Source organism: Trichechus manatus, unplaced genomic scaffold (assembly GCF_000243295.1).
Source record: "Trichechus manatus latirostris isolate Lorelei unplaced genomic scaffold, TriManLat1.0 scaffold00016, whole genome shotgun sequence".
NCBI lineage: Eukaryota > Metazoa > Chordata > Mammalia > Sirenia > Trichechidae > Trichechus > Trichechus manatus.
In genome coordinates, this window is record NW_004443952.1 from 9,825,084 (window position 1) to 9,843,511 (window position 18,428).

The 18,428-nt window shown below is 37.9% G+C and overlaps 1 protein-coding gene across 1 annotated transcript in view; it reads left to right on the plus strand.

Moving 5' to 3' along the window:
- The window catches only part of SHOC1 (shortage in chiasmata 1), a 92,211-nt gene that overhangs the window by 23,502 nt on the left and 50,281 nt on the right, over positions 1–18,428 (plus strand). Inside the window, 5 exon segments of the mRNA XM_004372164.2 lie at positions 1,734–1,828; positions 5,375–5,617; positions 11,305–11,721; positions 14,805–14,924; positions 16,162–16,338. Of these exon segments, the coding sequence (XP_004372221.1) occupies positions 1,734–1,828; positions 5,375–5,617; positions 11,305–11,721; positions 14,805–14,924; positions 16,162–16,338 (1,052 nt within the window).

The following is an 18,428-nucleotide window of genomic DNA, read 5'->3' on the forward strand; positions in this document are numbered from 1 at the left end:
AAAAAAAAAGTTGAGAATTTAGAGGGTTAAAATGTTGTGGGGTTGTTAACCAATGTCATAAAACAGCATGTGTGCTACTGTTACATGAGAAACTATCTGTTCTGTAAGCCTTCACCTGAAGTACAATAAAATATTAAAAAAAAAAAAAAGAGTGAGAATGTTTGCTTTATTTGGTCTCCTGTTGGACATGGCTTATCTGACTATCCTCTTCTTCTCACTTTAAAATAATTGCCTACAATCTGAGGTGTCTGGTTGTCAGAAAGACCTTGGTAAGGTTCAAGAATTGTCTAGGTTCCCAAATTTTGCCACCACGTGCCCAGATTTTTTTTTTAATGTGGGTAAATTGGACAGCTTAGACTTAAAACCTAGATTTCTACTGCCCTGGAATGTTGACTTAATTAGCAGTACTTATAATTAGCATACTCACATATGTACCGTAAGATCAGAGAAACAGAATACAATCAGTTCTCACTTGGGGGTGTGGGAGGTTTGGGACACAGATTAAAGGGTTTGTAAATTAATGGTCTCTTCCCTACCAAGGCTAGTAATCTTCATAACTACTGATAAACTGTGATTTGCACTGATTATCATACATATTTCCTGTTTCTCCCCTACTACCCCAAAATACAAACATACACAGACACAGATCACTCACGCACTTACACACCCACTTAGATTGAAGGACCTGAACTAAACTAAATTTTGAGACTGTATCACTTTAAGAGAAAGTAGAAAAGACAGGACTTTTTCATAGTTCTGATCCCCCAACAATACAGCCTCCAGAATTCTGTGTACAATGGATTTGGGGACAGCGGGTTTTATAAAAATTTGTCTTAAAGCTGCTATTTGCATGGTAATTTTACTTAGATTGTGTTTTTATATTGGGTGGCTTGTAAGGTTGATACTGGCACAGTTTACGGAGGGAGGTACTTTAACCCTCCTGTCAGCCCTCTTAGGTTCCAGGTTCCATTGAGACAGGTAGAGGTAAGAGGAAGTTAGGAGGTGTCTTAGTCATCTAGTGCTGCTCTAACAGAAATACCACAAGTGGATGGCTTTTAACAAAGAAAAAGTTTATTCTCTCACAGTCCAGTAGGCTACAAGTCCAAATTCACGGCATCAGCTTCAGGAGAAGGCCCCCTCTCTCTGTCGGCTCTGGAGGAAGGTCCTTGTGATGCATCAGTCTTCCCTTGGTCTGCGAGCATCTCAGCATAGGAACCTCAGGTCCAAAGGACACCCTGTGCTTGCAGCACTGCTTTCTTGGTGGTGTGAGGTTCCCATTTGTCTCCACTCGCTTCTCTGTTTTACATCTCAAAAGAGATTGGCTTAAGACACTATCCAATCTTGTAGACCTCATCAGTATAACCTCATCATAGTGATAGAGTTTACAACACATAAGGAAATCACATCAGATTACAAAATGGTCCACAGTCATACAATACTGGGAATCATGACTCAGCCAAGTTGACAGATATTTTTGGGGGACACAATTCAATCCACGACAGGAGGCAAGCAGCAGTTAATTAAGCAGCTGCCAAATGACCAAACTTTCCCAGGGGAGGAGAAAGTAAGCATTTGAAATTTAGTCTTCAGAATTCTACTTCAGTTTATACATTTATAAAATAGTTAATTTCACTTGCTTTTAACTGTAAGAAGTACTTTTCCTAAAATAGATTTTTATTGTACAAAAAGACTCAATATTATAAATGTACTAAACTTTAACTCTTCTCTTTCAGCACTTTGCTTGCCACTGAAGAATCAGCTAATAAATACTGGATGGTATGGCAATTAGAAAGCTGCAGAAGTGTTTTGAAACCATTTTTGCTTACAGGTAAAGCTTAATTGATTTTGAATGCTAAATAGATAACATAGCTGAAAAAGTACAATCAGTAGAAATATAGAATATCATTTTTCATTGACTATTTCTTAACACAGAATATGTAACTTAGCACAAAGCTAAGATATCCAAATGTCTGCCAGAATGCTTATTATGCTCAATGTGGGAGTATATGGCAAGATCTTGACTTGCTGATTTTTTTTTTTGGTAATTCCTATATATGGGTGTGTGTGGGGAGGGGAGATGCAGGTACAGTCCCATATGTATAGTTTATATTTCCAAGTTTGTGAGTTGGTTATAAAAATTTTACTAATGCTAAAATTATATTACTTAAGCTAATGCTAAAATTTATTTTTGGCTTCCCAAGCTTTCCAAAGAGACTTCTTTAAAAATATTTTAACAAAATTTGTTTTTATATTTAACAAAATAATTTTGAATTGAATATAAATTGCACATGTATATTCAAAGTTTATCTGAGTATGTTAAACTCTTTTTCTGTGTCTGAACTCTTCTACTATGAAAATGGAACTCTGGATAAAATATTCTTTTTAAAATGTTTAAAATAAGTTATGGAGGCCAAAAACAAAGTAAAAACAGGCATCCTGGGGATCAAGTGAGCACCAAAGCTGACTTTCAACTTGGAGGATTTCTGGAGACCTTGAGCCTCTGTTTTGATGTCTGCATGCTATGTAGGGCCAAGAAATAAACCTAAAGCTTATCCTAGGTAGACAGTTTAATTGGATACCCCTGCATAAAACTGTGAGTCCAACAACCTAGTCTATCAAAATAAGAACATATAAGAACCACCACATAGAATTGATACTGAGTAAATTTGCCTATTTCTACATTGGTGCTGGAAGAGAGGAAAAGAAAAAAAAAAATCTCCCTTTAAGAATTTTTAACGAGGAACAAGCCATCATGGCAGGTTGCAGTCTAAATTCAATATGATCTGAAAAACAGTGATTTAATTTAAAGTAGTCCCAGGTTGATAGTGCCCCCAAACAGATAGCGAAACAAATGTAAATTCTTCCTAAGGGAAGCATGTCCTTTCTGAGGAATGCAATGTCAACCCATGCTTCAAAGAATTTCCACAAAGTTTGAAGAAACACGTGCTAACAGACAAAAATCACTAATAGTTAGGCATCATCAGTGAGATCCAGCAGAAACAAAAGGCATAAAAATCAAATCCCATAATGGAATTGTCAGACAGGAGTATAATATCTATTTAAAGCAAAAGTGAGGGAGGAGAAGAAATACAAGCAAAGAACAAGAGACTATAAAGAATGACCGACCAAACAACCCAAATAAAAATTAACAAAGGACTTGAATAGACATTTCAAGGAAGATATACACATGGCCAATAAGCGCATGAAAAGATGCTCAACATAATTTATCGTTAGGGAATGCAAGTCAAAATCCCGATGAGATACCACTTCACACCCACTAGGATTGCTAGTATCAGAAAAATTGGAAAACAAGTGTTGACAAGGATGTAGAGAAATTGAAACCTTCATCCATTGCTAGCGGGATTGTAAAATGGTGTGGCTTCTGTGGAAAACAATTTGATGAGTCCTCAAAAAGCTAAGCGTAGAATTTCCACATGACCCAGTAATTCTACTCCTAGGTATATACCCAAAGTACCTGAAAGCAGGGACTCAAACAGATACTTGTACACGAGTATTCACTGCAGCACTATTCACAGTAGCCAAAAGATGGAAACAACCCAAGTGTCCATGGACAGATGAATGGATAAACAATGTGTATATACATACAATGGAATATTGTTCAGCCATAAAGAGAAATAAGTTCCGATACATGCTATGACATAGATGAACCTTGAAAACATTATGCTGAAAATAAGTCAGATACAAAAGGACAAATATTGTATGATCCTATTTATATGAAATATCTAGAACAAGCAAATGCATAGAAACCAGAGTAGATTAGTTGGTTACCAGGGTCTAGGGGGAAGGAGAAAGAGGGAGTTACTACTTAAGGGGTACTGAGTTTCTGTTTCAAGTGATGAAAAAAATTTGGACATAGATAGTGGTGATGGTTGCACAACATGGTGAATATAATTAAAGTCACTGAATTATATATGTCTTAGTCATCTAGTGCTGCTGTAACAGAAATACCACAAGTGGGTGGCTTTAACAAAGAGAAATTTATTTCTTCACAGTAAAGTAGGCTAAAGGTCCAAATTCAGGGCGTCAGCTCCAGGGGAAGGCTTTCTCTCTCTGTTGGCCTTCTCATCAATGTTCCCCCAGACTAGGAGCTTCTCCACACAGGGACCCCAGGTCCAAAGAACATGCTCTGCTCCTGGCACTGCTTTCTTGGTAGTATGAGGTCCCCCTGTCTCTCTGCTCACTTTTCTCTCTTATATCTCAAGAGATTGCCTCAGGACACAATCCAATCTTGTAGACTGAGTCCTGCCTTACTAACACAACTGCTGCCCATCCTCCCTCATTAATGTCATAGAGGCAGAATTTACAACATATAGGAAAATCACACAATACAGGGAATCACGGCCTAGCCAAACTGACACACACATTTTTTGGGGGGACATAATTCAATCCATGACAATATACTTAAAAATGGAAGGAAGAGATATTATAAAGAGGCATGACAAAACTTTGGAGGTTGATGGATATGTTTATTATTCTGGTTGTAGTGATGGTTTCATGAATGTATATGTCAAACTCTTCACTTTAGATATGTGTGATTTATTGCATGCCAATTATACCTCTATAAAGCTGTCAAAAATAGTATCTAGTTAATAGGGTTATTTTGGGGATTAATTGAGAATAATGTATATAAAGCACTTAGCACAGTGTCATGTGTATTTTAGTAAATAATGGTTACTATTATTGATATTACTACCTGTATTATCACTTTACTAATATTATAAAAGCACCATTCAAAAACTAAGATTTCAAAATTTATAATCTTAATTTTGGGTTGATGCTTATTATAATAATAATAAAACTGTAATACAGATAATAAAATTAAATAGTTGTACTACTTCAAATCCTCCATAAATTAAGATTTATCTCTATTTAGACTAAAAAGTAATCAAGCAGAAAACTTTGTACCCTGATGTCTAAGAGGATAGTCATCATAAAACTGATCAAATATACCTAGTTGTTTAAGCTTATTATAATGAATTAGAGATTCCGATTTAATAAATCTTGCATGACTTCTTCAAAATGTTATCAAATATGTTAATTTAGTAATTAAAAGTGGTCAAACAAAATAATGGTTCCTTCTAAATATTTGAATAATTTTACCTTCTTGCTATTTCAAAAATTGAAATAAATCCTTTATATGACTTCTACTGCTGTAATAGTTTAGATTTTTACAAATATTAGCATCTTGAAGATAAAATAACTAGCTGTAACTTCAAGTTTCTTCTTTTTCTAATGTGTGGAAATATATTTCATGGTAAAGAATTTTCAGTGTGGTTCTGTTTATCTTGTTTTTTGTCTCTTTTACCCTGTGAACTATTTTTGACTATTTGTTTTTTGGTTTTTTTTTTTTAAGTACAAAGAACTCAAGAGCCCAACAGTCAGTATTCAGTTACAGATTTTAAAAAGATGTTTTCCATTGAAGAAGAAAGCCTTGTGATTAGTCCTTTAAGGGCAGAGTGGTGGAAACAAGCAGGACCAAATCTGAAAATGACAGAAACTTTGGAACATCTAAATACAGATTTGTGTCACAATTATCTATCTTCTGACAATACTAAAAAGGAGATACTTTTGCCTACAAAGTTGCTTCAATTAGAATGTAAGTACATAATAATAACTGTCACTTTTGTGAACATTTTCAGATTGAAAAAAATGTTAGGTACTAGGTTTCCTTTCACTACGTGATTATGAAAATATAACTAAGCTCCAGGATTCAGTACTGGCCCTGACTCTGCCAGAATTTATGACTTGGGCCTCTCTAGGCCCCACTTTTTTTTCCATGAAAAAAATGAGGAAATTTGACCAGCTAATCCTAAAATCTTTTTCTGTTCTAAAATTCTTCAGTCTCTGTTTTTAAATTTCTAGCAACTTTCAGTTAAAATTGCTTTGTTTCATTTTATAAACGATTAATTTCTAGCCAAGATTCTGTTCACATCAGCCTAGCTGCAAATCAGCATATTGCCATGACTCTTATTTTTTGACCTGACAGCTGAGTTTTGAGTGTTTGATAATATTTAGTAATCTCCCTTCAACAATAGAAAACTTTCTTTTTTATTAAAATATTTAACAATTTAGCATTTTTTACTTGTACAGTTTATGAAGGCAAACATGTCTGTTTGAGTATTTTTTTACTTATTTTGGTTGCTAGATATGCCATTATAGTAAATGGAACAAACTCAGCCTGAATTATATCTTTATGAAGTATACATGTATTGTTATTCAATTAGTTTGTATAATAATTAATAAATTTTGATTTTAAAGGAGCTGGGAAAGTTTATTATAAAGTAATATATTTAAAAGTGAATTTAAGAAATTATTATGTAGGTTGGGAGACTGGTCTGAAGAGATAAGGAATGGGGTAAAAATTGTTATCAGCAAGGGCTGTTTGAAGACAGTTGGCATAGAGGGTTTGGGACTTGGTAGGAAGAAGAATAAATAAACAGATTACATCAATCAAATACACACTCTATCCTAAGGCCTAGATGATTACCTATGGTAGGATAAGAATTTTAAAAAAGATATCATCCACATACCATACAAATCACCCATTTAAAGTATAGAATTCAATAGTGTTTAGAGTATTCAGAGTTGTATAACCATCATCATAGTCAGTTATAGTACAAAGGAAGCTCCATGCTCATTAGGAGTCATTCTCCTTTTTCCTCCAACCCCCAGCCATAGAGCCACTAATCAACGCTCTGTCTCTATAGATTTGCTTATTGTGGACATTTCATATAAGTGGATAAGTGGAATCACATAATATATGGCCTGTTGTGACTTCTTTCACTTAGCATGTTTTCAAAGTTCATCTGTGTTGTAGCATGTTGTCCAAATGGCATGGTGGCAGCATCAGACCTCCTGTCTAACTTCACAAGGAGGACGGAGAATCAAGTTCAGTAGCCCAAGGCTGATTCCTATGAGGCAGAGGCAGGTCAGACACACCTCCTCTCTCCAATCTTTTTATCAGTTCTGACACCAGCTGTCCCTCCCATAGCACTCTCTGCTTCTCTGTGGGGCTTGATAATTCATTGCAATGGCCACACAGAACTCACAGCCATACTCACAGTTATGGGGTTTATTAGGGAAGTAACAGGTTACAATTCAGAATTAGGAATGACTCAGGATACAGTTCTTCCATCAGGATAGCCTCTTCTCAGCAGTGCCTGGAGACAGGCCTTTCTCTGGATCTGGGCCTCTCGGCCCCTTGGCTAGGCCTCTGTCCTGCTTGGGCAAGCATTACAAAGCTCTTTAGCTCAGCCAGCAAGTGCTCGGAGGTACCCTACTCCACCAGAAAGCCTGCCCGAAGACCCTCAGCTCTCTTGTTCGATAGGTCAGCACACCCACTGTAACCACCTTGCTCCGTAGGCTGGGAAGCCCACTGTGCCATCTCATGCCAGTTTCCTGGTTCTGCTGCTGCCATTTCTTTGCTGCTGCTTCCTGCAGTCTTGTGCCATCTCCAGTGTTGACAGCTCTCTCTCTAGCTCCTGGGTCTAGGAGGTTCTCAGTACAGGGACTCCGGGACAAAAGGATGTGCTCCACTCCCATCTCTTCTACTTGATGGTAGTGAGGTCCCCCCTGTCCACCTCTGGGATGGTTCATTTTAAGCCTAGCAGGATGGCAAAACTGACCAATCCCCTTGTTAGGGTTTAATACACCTTATTTTCATGGTCCCACCCCCACCTTATTTGTACTATTAGTACCTTATTTGCATTATTAACAAGTTATCCAATCCCCTTGGTTGGCCACAAGCTCCTCATTTGCATAGTCCCACCCAGTGATTTGGTGGGAGTTACAAGACCATGGTGAGAATGGCCATATAAAAGCAATCCATTGCACCACATGACTCTTCTAGCCATGGTTCTTTCATACTTGGAGGATAATTTATCCTACCAATCATTTTCCAGTCCAAAACAATTATTAACAATTAGCCCTTCAGTAGGACAGAGTCCTCAGGTTGAGGTTACTCAGGTACCAGCCATTTAGGTCTGCTGCAGGTATCCATCTGATCTGGTCAGGTTCTCTGAGTCATCTTGTCTTCACCTTTTCTGGCCTCTGATAAAATTTAACTGAGAGATTATTCCCTTGCTGTGAGCCTCATGAGGTATCAGTATAACAAAACCTTTTTGGGGAGTTTAGGTTCAGCTACTGTACTTTAGCCCAGCAGTGACTCCCCCTTATTCCACTCTTTCACAGTTACTGCTTCTACAAGTTTTTATAATCACAATTAACCCTGTTAACAGTCAACACTCACAACTGAATCATATAATCGTATCAGCATCTTCCCCACCCTCTCTTTCCCAGACCCACCAGGAAAAGAGGAAACTCTTCATTGGGGATCCTCCCTTGTCTCCCTCATTTCGAGTGTAAGCACACCCATGAAAGCATGTCAGCCAGCCACTTCGTGCCTTTATTTCCTCTAGTTTTAGATAGCCAATGTTAAAGTTGCCCATCCCTGTCAAACCAATACTCTGAGGAGACAAGCATGTTCCTTTATCTGAAGAATCTTCTGTTCCAGATAGAACTTTGAGCAACTGCATACAGAAGCAAAGTACAGTCCAGAGCAAGCCATCAAATTGCAGCAATCTACACCAGCTCCCAGTGTCAAATATATCACTTTCTCTTCCCCTTTTACCTGGGGCCAGGTCATCTCATCCCCATTCAGTTGTGTCAGCTCATCCCTAGCTACCCAAGCTAGGTCAGTGGGTACCAGCTGTAAGCTCGAGAGTCCACACACCTCCCTGTACTTCAGACCAGCTGACCCCTTCTCTCTCTTATGATGGCCACCTGGGCTAGGTCAACTGGTTTTAAAGGCACATGTCCAAACTCAGCCCGTCTCTTCGTTGCCGCGCCTCCCCAGCTTCCGCTCATCTCAGGGCCCCAGGTGGTCACCTCAAGTGAGCATAGCAGGCTGTCTACTCACCAGCTCCCTTTAACTTCCAGTCCTGGAAGGGGGTTCTTTTGATGGGCACTGACTTCCTGCCTCGATGCATCCAACGGGCAAACTTGCTCAGAATTCAAAAAGTAAAACAATCATGTTTTTTTCTGCAGGTCCTTCCTTCAAATACAAATTTCCTGCTCTTTCAGCAGTTCTGGGTGGGTCTGCATGTCTTTTCAAATGCGAATTTCTGGGCTCTGAAGGTTCTGGGTGCGGCTCAGGTTTTCAGCCTAAGCACCCAATACTCTACACAAAGGAGTACTGCATTCAAACCAACAGCCTGTGTTTCTTTCAGGCAAACCCTAGTTCCCCTTTTAGCATATCCAATCATGTATTAGCTGAAGGCATAGTTACATGCTGTCTGTAATCTATAATACCCAATATTCATTTCCATCATACATTTAGGTCTGTGTTTTAACAGTAGGTAGGAAAAACATTCAATATCCATAGTACATTCAGATAAGCACATAACCCTTTTGAAAACATTACACTTTCAGCTTTTCTTCTCCACACCTTGACTATCTTCCCATTCATTTGCATATGGCCTTGGGCCTCTGGCTGGGTGGAACCAGAAGACCCTGGCCCCCTATCAGTCATCTTGTTTACCCAGCCTGGCTTTTGCCCCAAGCCACTTCAGATGCAGTTTTTCTCCCCTCAGCTGCAGAATAACACCTCTTACTTTGCTTTCAGCCATTTCAGATAATAAAGTAATCATCTAAGAATCAAAACTTTCACTCCCCACACCCTTTCATCCTTTCTCTTCCAAAGTCCCATAATTCCATGAGTCTGGAGCTATCGCAACAAATCCTGCTTCTGATGCCAACTGTAGAAATGACACTACAGCATTGTCAGAACTCATCTAACCTCACGAGGGGGAAGGAGAATCAAGATCAACAGCCCACGGCTGATTCCTATGAGGCAGAGGGAGGTTGGACATACCTCCTCTCTCCAACCTTTTTACCAATTCTGACACCAGCCATCCCTCCCACAGTATACTCTACTTCTCTGTTGGGTTCAATTTGTTGCAGTTGATTCATTGCAAATGCGATTCACTGCAGTGGCTACACAGAACTCACAGACCACAGTCACAATTATGGGGTGTATTAGGGAAGTAACAGGTTACAATTCAGGATCAGGAATGACTCAGGATACAGTTCTTCAATCAGGAAAGCCTCTTAGCCATGCCCACAGGCAGGCCTCTCTTGGCCCTCGACCTCTTGGCCCCTTGGCCCGGCCTCTGCCCTACTCAGGCAAGTGTTACAGAGCTCTTTAGCTCTGCCAATAAGTGCTTGGGGGCACCCCACTCCACCAGGAAGCCTCCTGCCCGAAGGCTCTCAGCTCTCTCATTCCGTAGGTTGGCACACCCACTGTGACCACTTGCTCTGTGGGCTGGGAGGCCCACTGTGCTGTCTTGCACCAGTCTCTTGGTTCTGCTGCTGCCGTTTCTCTGCTGCTGCTTCCTGCCATCCTGTGTTGTCCCTGGTGTTACAGCTCTCTCTCTCTCTCTGTCTCCTGGGTCTAGGAGGTTCTCAGTGCAGGGACTCCAGATCCGAAGGACACTCTCCACTCCCATCTCTTCTTCTTGGTGGTAATGAGGTCCCCCCGTCTGCCTTTGGGATGGCTCATTTTAACCATAATGGGATGGCAAAACTGACCAATCCCCTCATTAGGGTTCCATATACCTTATTTTCATGGTCCCACCCCCACAAGGGTACCATGCACCTTACTTACATTTTTAGCAAGCTATCCAATCCCCTTGGTTGGCCATAAGCACCTCGTTTGCATAGTCCCACCCAGCCATTTGGTGGGAGTTATAAGACCACGAGGAGAAAGGCCATATAAAAGTGATCAATCATACTGCACATGTATATATTATATGAAGTATTGTTCAAATCTTTTGCCCATATTTTAATTGGGTTCCTTTATTTAAATTGAGTTGTAAAAGTTCTTTATATATTTTTAGGATACAATTTTTTGTGAGGTATATGTATTGTAAGTATTTTCTCCCAGTCTGTGGCTTCCTAGTACATAAGTTTTTAACCCTTGTAGTAACTGTTATTTCCAAAGCTATGACTCATTGCAAACTTATTGGCAAATATTTTTTTTCTGGAATTCCTTCTTTGCTTGCTATCCTAGGTCCTTTAGTATAAAAAAGGTGCTGAATTTTTATCTCTTTGTAAAAGTTATTTTATATGTATACCGAAAATTGATTTTCAAAATTGTAAACAAAGTACTCCTAAGGGTCAAATTATATTAATAAGAAACCACAACCAAAAATTATCCTACTATCGTAATAGAATACTCATTTAGGCATGGAAGTCATTTGGTTATTTTTTATTTTCTGTTTTCAGCATGGCTAGAAGATAAAAGTTGTTCTTTACCTATTATATGTATTAATGAGAAGTCTGCAAATGGTCATTTATCATTTCCACAAAGGAGTTTATCTCTGGCAAAAGAAATACCAGCTCTGTGTTTTCCTAATAAATGTATCTCTATTAAAAGACCAACAAAAGAAGAAAAACCAAAGAATGATCCAGAGCTAGATTACAGAATAATCCAAAAGAAAGAAAATAAAGATCACTTTGAACTTGATTGCACAGTACCATCTATTGAATCATGCTCTTCTTCAAGAATTGAAAAAGTATCTTTTGAACATGGTAAAAAACGAGGGAATAATTTGGACCTTTTGAGTGACTTTATTATGCTGCGAAATAAATATAAGACTTGCATCTCAAAGACAGAAGTTACAAATAGTGATGAAAAAGATGGTGGGTATTTCAGTAATATTTTGGCATAAATATGATAGTGTCAAGGACTAAATGCTAATTTATTATAGAAAGCAAAGAAAACTCTTCAAAATAGAATATTATTTTTCATAGTCAAAGAAAATGTCATTGACTCAAGATGCTTGTTTATTAAGATGATTTAGATATAGATGTGTATTTTCTGTACAGTTAAAAAGTGCATTTGAATTGGCAACAAAAGCTACTACTTATAAAACTTGCTTTCTGCAACTTGGCCATACATACATAGTATTTCTAACTTTTGTTGATCATTCTGCCATTCTCTTTTTTTACCTGTCATTATATCTTAGTATTTTAACTTATATTTTAATATGTACTTACAGAACTTCTTTGCCCATTTAATTACTTATTACTCTTTTAACCTCACCAGAGTCTCTGTTTGAGTATATAGTTGTCTTACATTCACTGCTTATAACCACATCAGAGGCAGTGTATGTGTCATGTCATTTCACTTCTGGTAAGGAATGGGCATGCTAGAATAAGTTTGACACAGGTTACCCTGATGCAGTATATACACACATAAATATTTATATGTTAGATATAGCATACTTAGCCCTTGGTGCTCTATATACTATCAATGTACACAAGATTGTGAGTCCTTAATGTCATAATGGTTCCATATACCTTTCCAAAAGACATAACAGCCTTTTATAGGTTTACTTAAAGTGTTCAATCAGTATATTTTCCACAGTGAAAAATTCTGCAAAAAATTCAGAGTAATAGTCAAAGGTTCATGAATCGTGTGATCCTTTACATCTGTATGAGCCCTGATGGCACAGTGGTTAAGAGCTCGGCTGCTATCCAAAAGGTTGGCAGTTTGAATCCACCAGCCACTCCTTAGAAACCCTATAGGGCAGTTCTACTGTGTCCTATAGGGTCATTGTGAGTCAGAATTGTCTCAACAGCAATGGGTTTTTTATATTTCTATATATTCACCATAAAATTTCTTCTAATGTAATAGAAAGAAATTTCTTTTTATGTGATCGACCACCGTATAATTTATAAACTTGGTGACAATGCTATATGTAACTGAGATCTTTCTAACCAATATTTGCTTTGTTACACAGAGCATAACTTCTACATAAAAGAATAAGCAAAATATAAAGAATTGTCTTATAAATATGATACAGAAATAGGAATTTTAGGAATCTTTAAAAGATTTGTTATTTTCAGATCTGTTAGTGTTTTCAGATTCTATTCATATTTAGGGTAAAAAAAAAAACCCACTACAAAATTGACACTGACATCCTTTTCTGGTTGCCATACTTACAATACTAGTTTGTGATAGGGTATGTTGGCAAAGAAAATGAGGGAAAGCAGCAAAGAAGGAGAGAGATAAAAATAACATTTCCCTGTGAAAAGTAGCCATTAATTTACTAAACAGTTAAAGAGTGTTAACGTTAGGGGAGAATGCTTTTGTACTCCTGATGTTTCCTCAACAAGTATTACATTCCTAACCTCTTTGTCCCTTTATGCATCCTTCCCAGAGGAGGTGGAATGAATTATTTGAATCGTAAATTTGGAAAGAAAAAATTTGGCATAAGCTTATGGAATGTGCTGCCCACAAAGAACAAGCATTCTCCCTGCTTCTCTATGTCATGAATCTTTTCTGAGTAGGCCTACCACCACCACCATGGGGAATCCTGTCCTAGTCCAGCATAGCCTGTGACTGGATGGGTAAATCTGCTAATTATGGTGTTTATTTAGCAAGCTCATTTGACTCTCAAACTAAGCTCCATTCTCCAGCTTAGCCTTTATTAGTAATAGAAGTAATATTTTTGTATATATTTTACTTGTCTTACTTTACAGTTGATTCAGGGACAAGAAAGGATGTTACAACTTACTTGCCCCCTTAAAAAACACAATAATTATATTATTTGATCATAGCTACTCCAATTATTTATAGTTAAAGTATTATTTGGAAATAACAACATAAACTAATTTAGGATATTTTACTCTAGTTTTATATTTTTCACTATGTATTTTACGCTCATATATTAAAATGTTTTAAGATAATAATGTTTCTAAAATTACTATCTCTTAATCTCATTATTAAAGGATAATTTTATCTGGAGCCCTGTTAGCGCAGTGGTTAAGAGCTTGACTGCTAACCAAAAGGTCGGCAGTTCGAATCCACCAGCTGCTCCTTGGAAAGCCTATGGGGGCAGTTCTACCCTGTCCTGTAGGGTAACTAGGAGTTGGAACCGACTTGACATCACCTAACATTACAACATTACACATTACTATCTAGTTAATGTAACTAGATATATTTATATATATATATATATTTGAATTCGCCACAATACCTAGGAAAGAAGGATGGAAACTAACATTTATTGACTGCTCTATGCCAGGCACTAAATTACATATTAGAGATAAATATGGTACTGTGTTTCATCTTGAGAAGCTTACAGTGCAGTGGAGTAGGCTAGACTTAAAGACAGATCATTTCAATACAATGTGGTAAGTGCCAGGAGAAGGGTATGCACTGAGTGTTGAAGAAACAAAAAAGAGGGGCACTTTGCTGGCCTGGAAAGAGTAGGCAGTTAACAAGCCTTGTTATAGAAGGTGCCTGAGAGCTAAAAGGAAAGTAGTGAGAATTGGCCTACTTAAAAAAGCATGGAGACAGGAAGGGCTTGGGGCAGAGGAGACGATTCCCATAGCAGAAGGAAGGGTATGTGGAAAGTCACAGAGAAATGAAGTATAATAGTGTGTGCCTTTTATATATTAAGAACTAGGCATTTAATCCTTAGAGCAATATTCAAAGTAGGTATATTCAAATTTTATGTATGAGGAAACAGGATAATGTAAGAACTGAGATTGAAACATTAGTCTGATGCCAAAGTTTTTTCCATCATACCATTCAGCTTACTAACCAGCGTAGTGTTAGGTCTGTTGAAACTGAGTGGTTGTTCAGTTTAATACTGATGTGTTCCAAAGAACAACTTCAGCAATTGTGATCATATTTTAGATGAAAGCATTTAAGTAAAGCAACATTAAGTTTCTCCTGAACAATTCATCTTAATATTTTTTATTAGAATTTCAAGATAAAGAGGAACATTCTCTGACTCTTCAAGATGAAAGTGCTATTGTCTGTACTAATAAAACCGTAGAGAAAATAAATCAAGAAAGGGGAGCAGATAATATAATTGAAATTCAAGCATCAGGTATGTTATATGCTTTTAAAATACATTCAGATTTACTCAATTTGAAAGCCCTTTCCTGGGTGTCTAGAACGTACCTCATTTTCCATGTAATTTTCTTCATTCTCTCCTATTTTCAAATTATTTCCAAACCAGGAATGCCCTATTCACTGCCTTTGCTCCTCCCCATCTCCCTACCCAAGTCTATTAGGTGTTCTTTCTTCCTTCATTTAAACTGCTGCTGCTTCCCTAGAATCATTACAGAACAAACTGCAACTTCTCAGACTTTTCTGCCCGGTCTGGAAAATGAACTGCTAGTGATTGCTCTCTTTGTTCTCAGGGAGATATAAATAAGTTGCTGTTGATTCTTATATTGATTAAAATTTTGTTCCGTTGTATGGAATAGTCTCTGACTCCTAAAAGAACAGCTTGCTTAAGAACATCATGCTCATTATTAAAATCAATAAGGAAATATGACACTAGTTCTCAAATACCTTTTCCTTGTTTTGGTTTGCATTTACTTATAATCTCTAGATGGCTATGCAAAGAGCCCTGGTGGCACAGCGGGTAAGCGCTTGACTGCTAACCGAAAGGTCAGTGGTTCGAACCCACCAGCCACTCCACAGGAAAAAGATGTGGCAGTTTGCTTCCGTAAAGATTACAGCCTTAGAAATCCTATGGGGCAGTTCTACTCTGTCCTATAGGGTCACTATAAGTTGGAGTCAACTTGACGGCAAAGGATTTAGATGGCTATGCAAATCTTTCAGTAATGATATTCTAGTGAAAACGATTGTTAGGATGACATAGGACCAGGCAGTGTTTTGTTCTGTTGTACATAGGGTGACTATGAGTTGGAACCAACTCGACGGCACCTAACAATAATAGTGATAACTAGAAATAATTTGTCACTGTTATAACTTTGTTTGGCTTAAGATTTTAAGCTAATAAAGGAGCAAAAAGAAAAAATAATGTGATTCTCTTTATGTGGCTCTTCATACCTGCCATGTTGAATTAGTTACTGCATTAGTTTCTTAAAAGCAAGATAGCCATGAAATTATACTAATTGTTTTTGTTTTGTTTTTACTAGTCTAGTTAGAATAAATATCCTAAAATAAGTTTCTATGCAACCTCATTATTTTAACTTAGAAAAAAATTTGGATATAAGTTCAGGTTTTCATGAAGTAACATGCTTTAATTGGTTTCCACAAAAAGAGCGTACCATCTTTATAAAAACACTAATTTTAAGGCTTTTATTTTGCAGATAGCCAGTGCCAAGCATACTGTTTCCTAGAAGCAGCAGCTACTCCTATCTTAAAAAAGCTTGTATGCCTCTGTACTCTCTCTGCTGCTAATTGGAAATTTGCCACTGTTATCTTTGACCAATCAAGGTTCCTCTTAAAGGAACAAGAAAAAGTGATAAGTGATACTTTTCACCAAGGTGAGTGCAAATAAGAATCATATTATTTAAAAGAGTATAAATTTATGGATTATTGTAGTAAATTAGTAAAAATTGAGTATAGAAGATACAAAAATTACACAGTCATGGATGAAGGCATAACTGTAATTCAGTGTATTATAATACAATACTAAACCAATACTAGAGGCAGAGGCATAACTAGGGTATGGCAGGTATGGCAGGTATTGCACTGGCTGTGGGCTTTTGATGCCACTGAGCAGTTTCTATTAATCCAGTATGGCCAGCAGCGTATCTATGGAAAATGGCGCCTGTGGCAAGCACTGAAATAGTCCAAACATCTGACACCCCTCTTTTGGATAGCTTTACCATAAAATCAGCTTAAAAATACAAGTCAAGCTTGTTAATCTTGTAATTAACACATTACTGTGTTTGAGGAAGGACGTTGGGCCATAGCGGGTTAATAGAAACTGCTCAATGGTGCCACACGCCCAGGGCCAGTGCAATACCCTAGATATGCCACTGCCTACAGGATCAACTAAGTAAGGAGGAAAAGGTATGAACTATCACCTGGTATTTCTTCTTATTGAAACTCCTAATTGACATATATCACTTGACAGATTCCTATTGCAGAAACAAAATTAACCCTATTATTGTTAGCATCTGAACCACCCAATCCCCTTCAAAGCAAAGGGAGGGAGACAATAAATAAATTGAAGTCACTCCTGGACTTTTTACTTCCAGCATAGATAGAGTAACAGGGGCTCGATTTACCTTCCTGCCTGAAATAACTAACTAACCAAACAAACAAAAAACAGACAAACCAGATTTTAAGACTCTGGACATCAGACAATGAAAGACAGTTATTCTTGAGAAATGGAGAACAAATGAGATGAGCCCTAACACTGAGAGAGTTGCTAGGCCTGGTACAGGGAGAGGGACCCGAGGCAGAGCCCAGTGGACTCTGTGAGTTGAGGAAACATACTGAGAGTCTGAGGAGACCAAAGCAGCTAGAGTTCACAGGATAGAATATTAGAGAGGAGAAAGCTTCACAGAGAGAGAATCCTGGAGATCTGCAGAGCATCTCCCTCAAGTATTCAGAAGAGTACTCATTAGAGCATGTATGTAAGGAAACTACCTGAAGTTGCAGAAACAAACCATCTGAAAGGATTAGAGGGAAGAGTGCTCTGTGTTCACATAGGACAGGGAATAATGCCTGTTCCCACCAACCAGACTAAAAATATTTATAATCCGTGGAACATTGGGTAGAGTACTTAGAAAAGTCTTACCTCAGTAATTAGCCCTAGATTTAGCACTGCTCTGGACCTACCTACCAAATCACAAAAGCAAGACGCAAAGGATCAAACTTTTCCAAGGAAATTAACTGCATCCCAGAACAAAGCTCAAGAGGATTTATAGGAATACAAAAATATCCAGCACCAAAAACCAAAAAAACCCAAACCCATTGCCGTTGAGCCGATTCTGACTCATAGCGACCCTATAGGACAGAGTAGAACTGTCCCATAGGGTTTCCAAGGAGCAGCTGGTGGATTTGAACTGCTGACCTTTTGGTTAGCAGCCAAGCGCTTAACCACTATGCCACCAGGGCTCCATCCAGCACCCAGGAAGGTAAAATTCATAATCCAATCAAAGATTACCAATAAAAGATTATCAAGCATACAAAGCCTGATAATCTGGCAGCCAATCAAAGATTATGAAGCATACAAAGAACCAAGAAAACACAACTCATAATGAAAATAATCAGAATAAACCCAGGACTGGTGGCGCACTGGTTAAGAGCTCAGCTGCTAACCAAAAGGTTAGCAGTTGGAATCCACCAGCTGCTCCTTGGAAACCCCATGGGGCAGTTCTACTCTGTCATATAGGGTTGCTATGAGTCGGAATCGACTCAAAGGGAAAGGTTTTTTTTTTTTTTTAATGTGATAAAATTATGTTAATCACAGTTTAACCTGGTAAATTGAGTTCTCATTCAGAATATTGAGGTACCTCTGTCAGAATTCTCTCTTTAAACCTGTTGGAAAAGCCTCACAAAATGATTGCTAAGTCGCAGACTGAAGAGTCAAGAAATTCAAATCACTGCGGCCAGCGCTGAC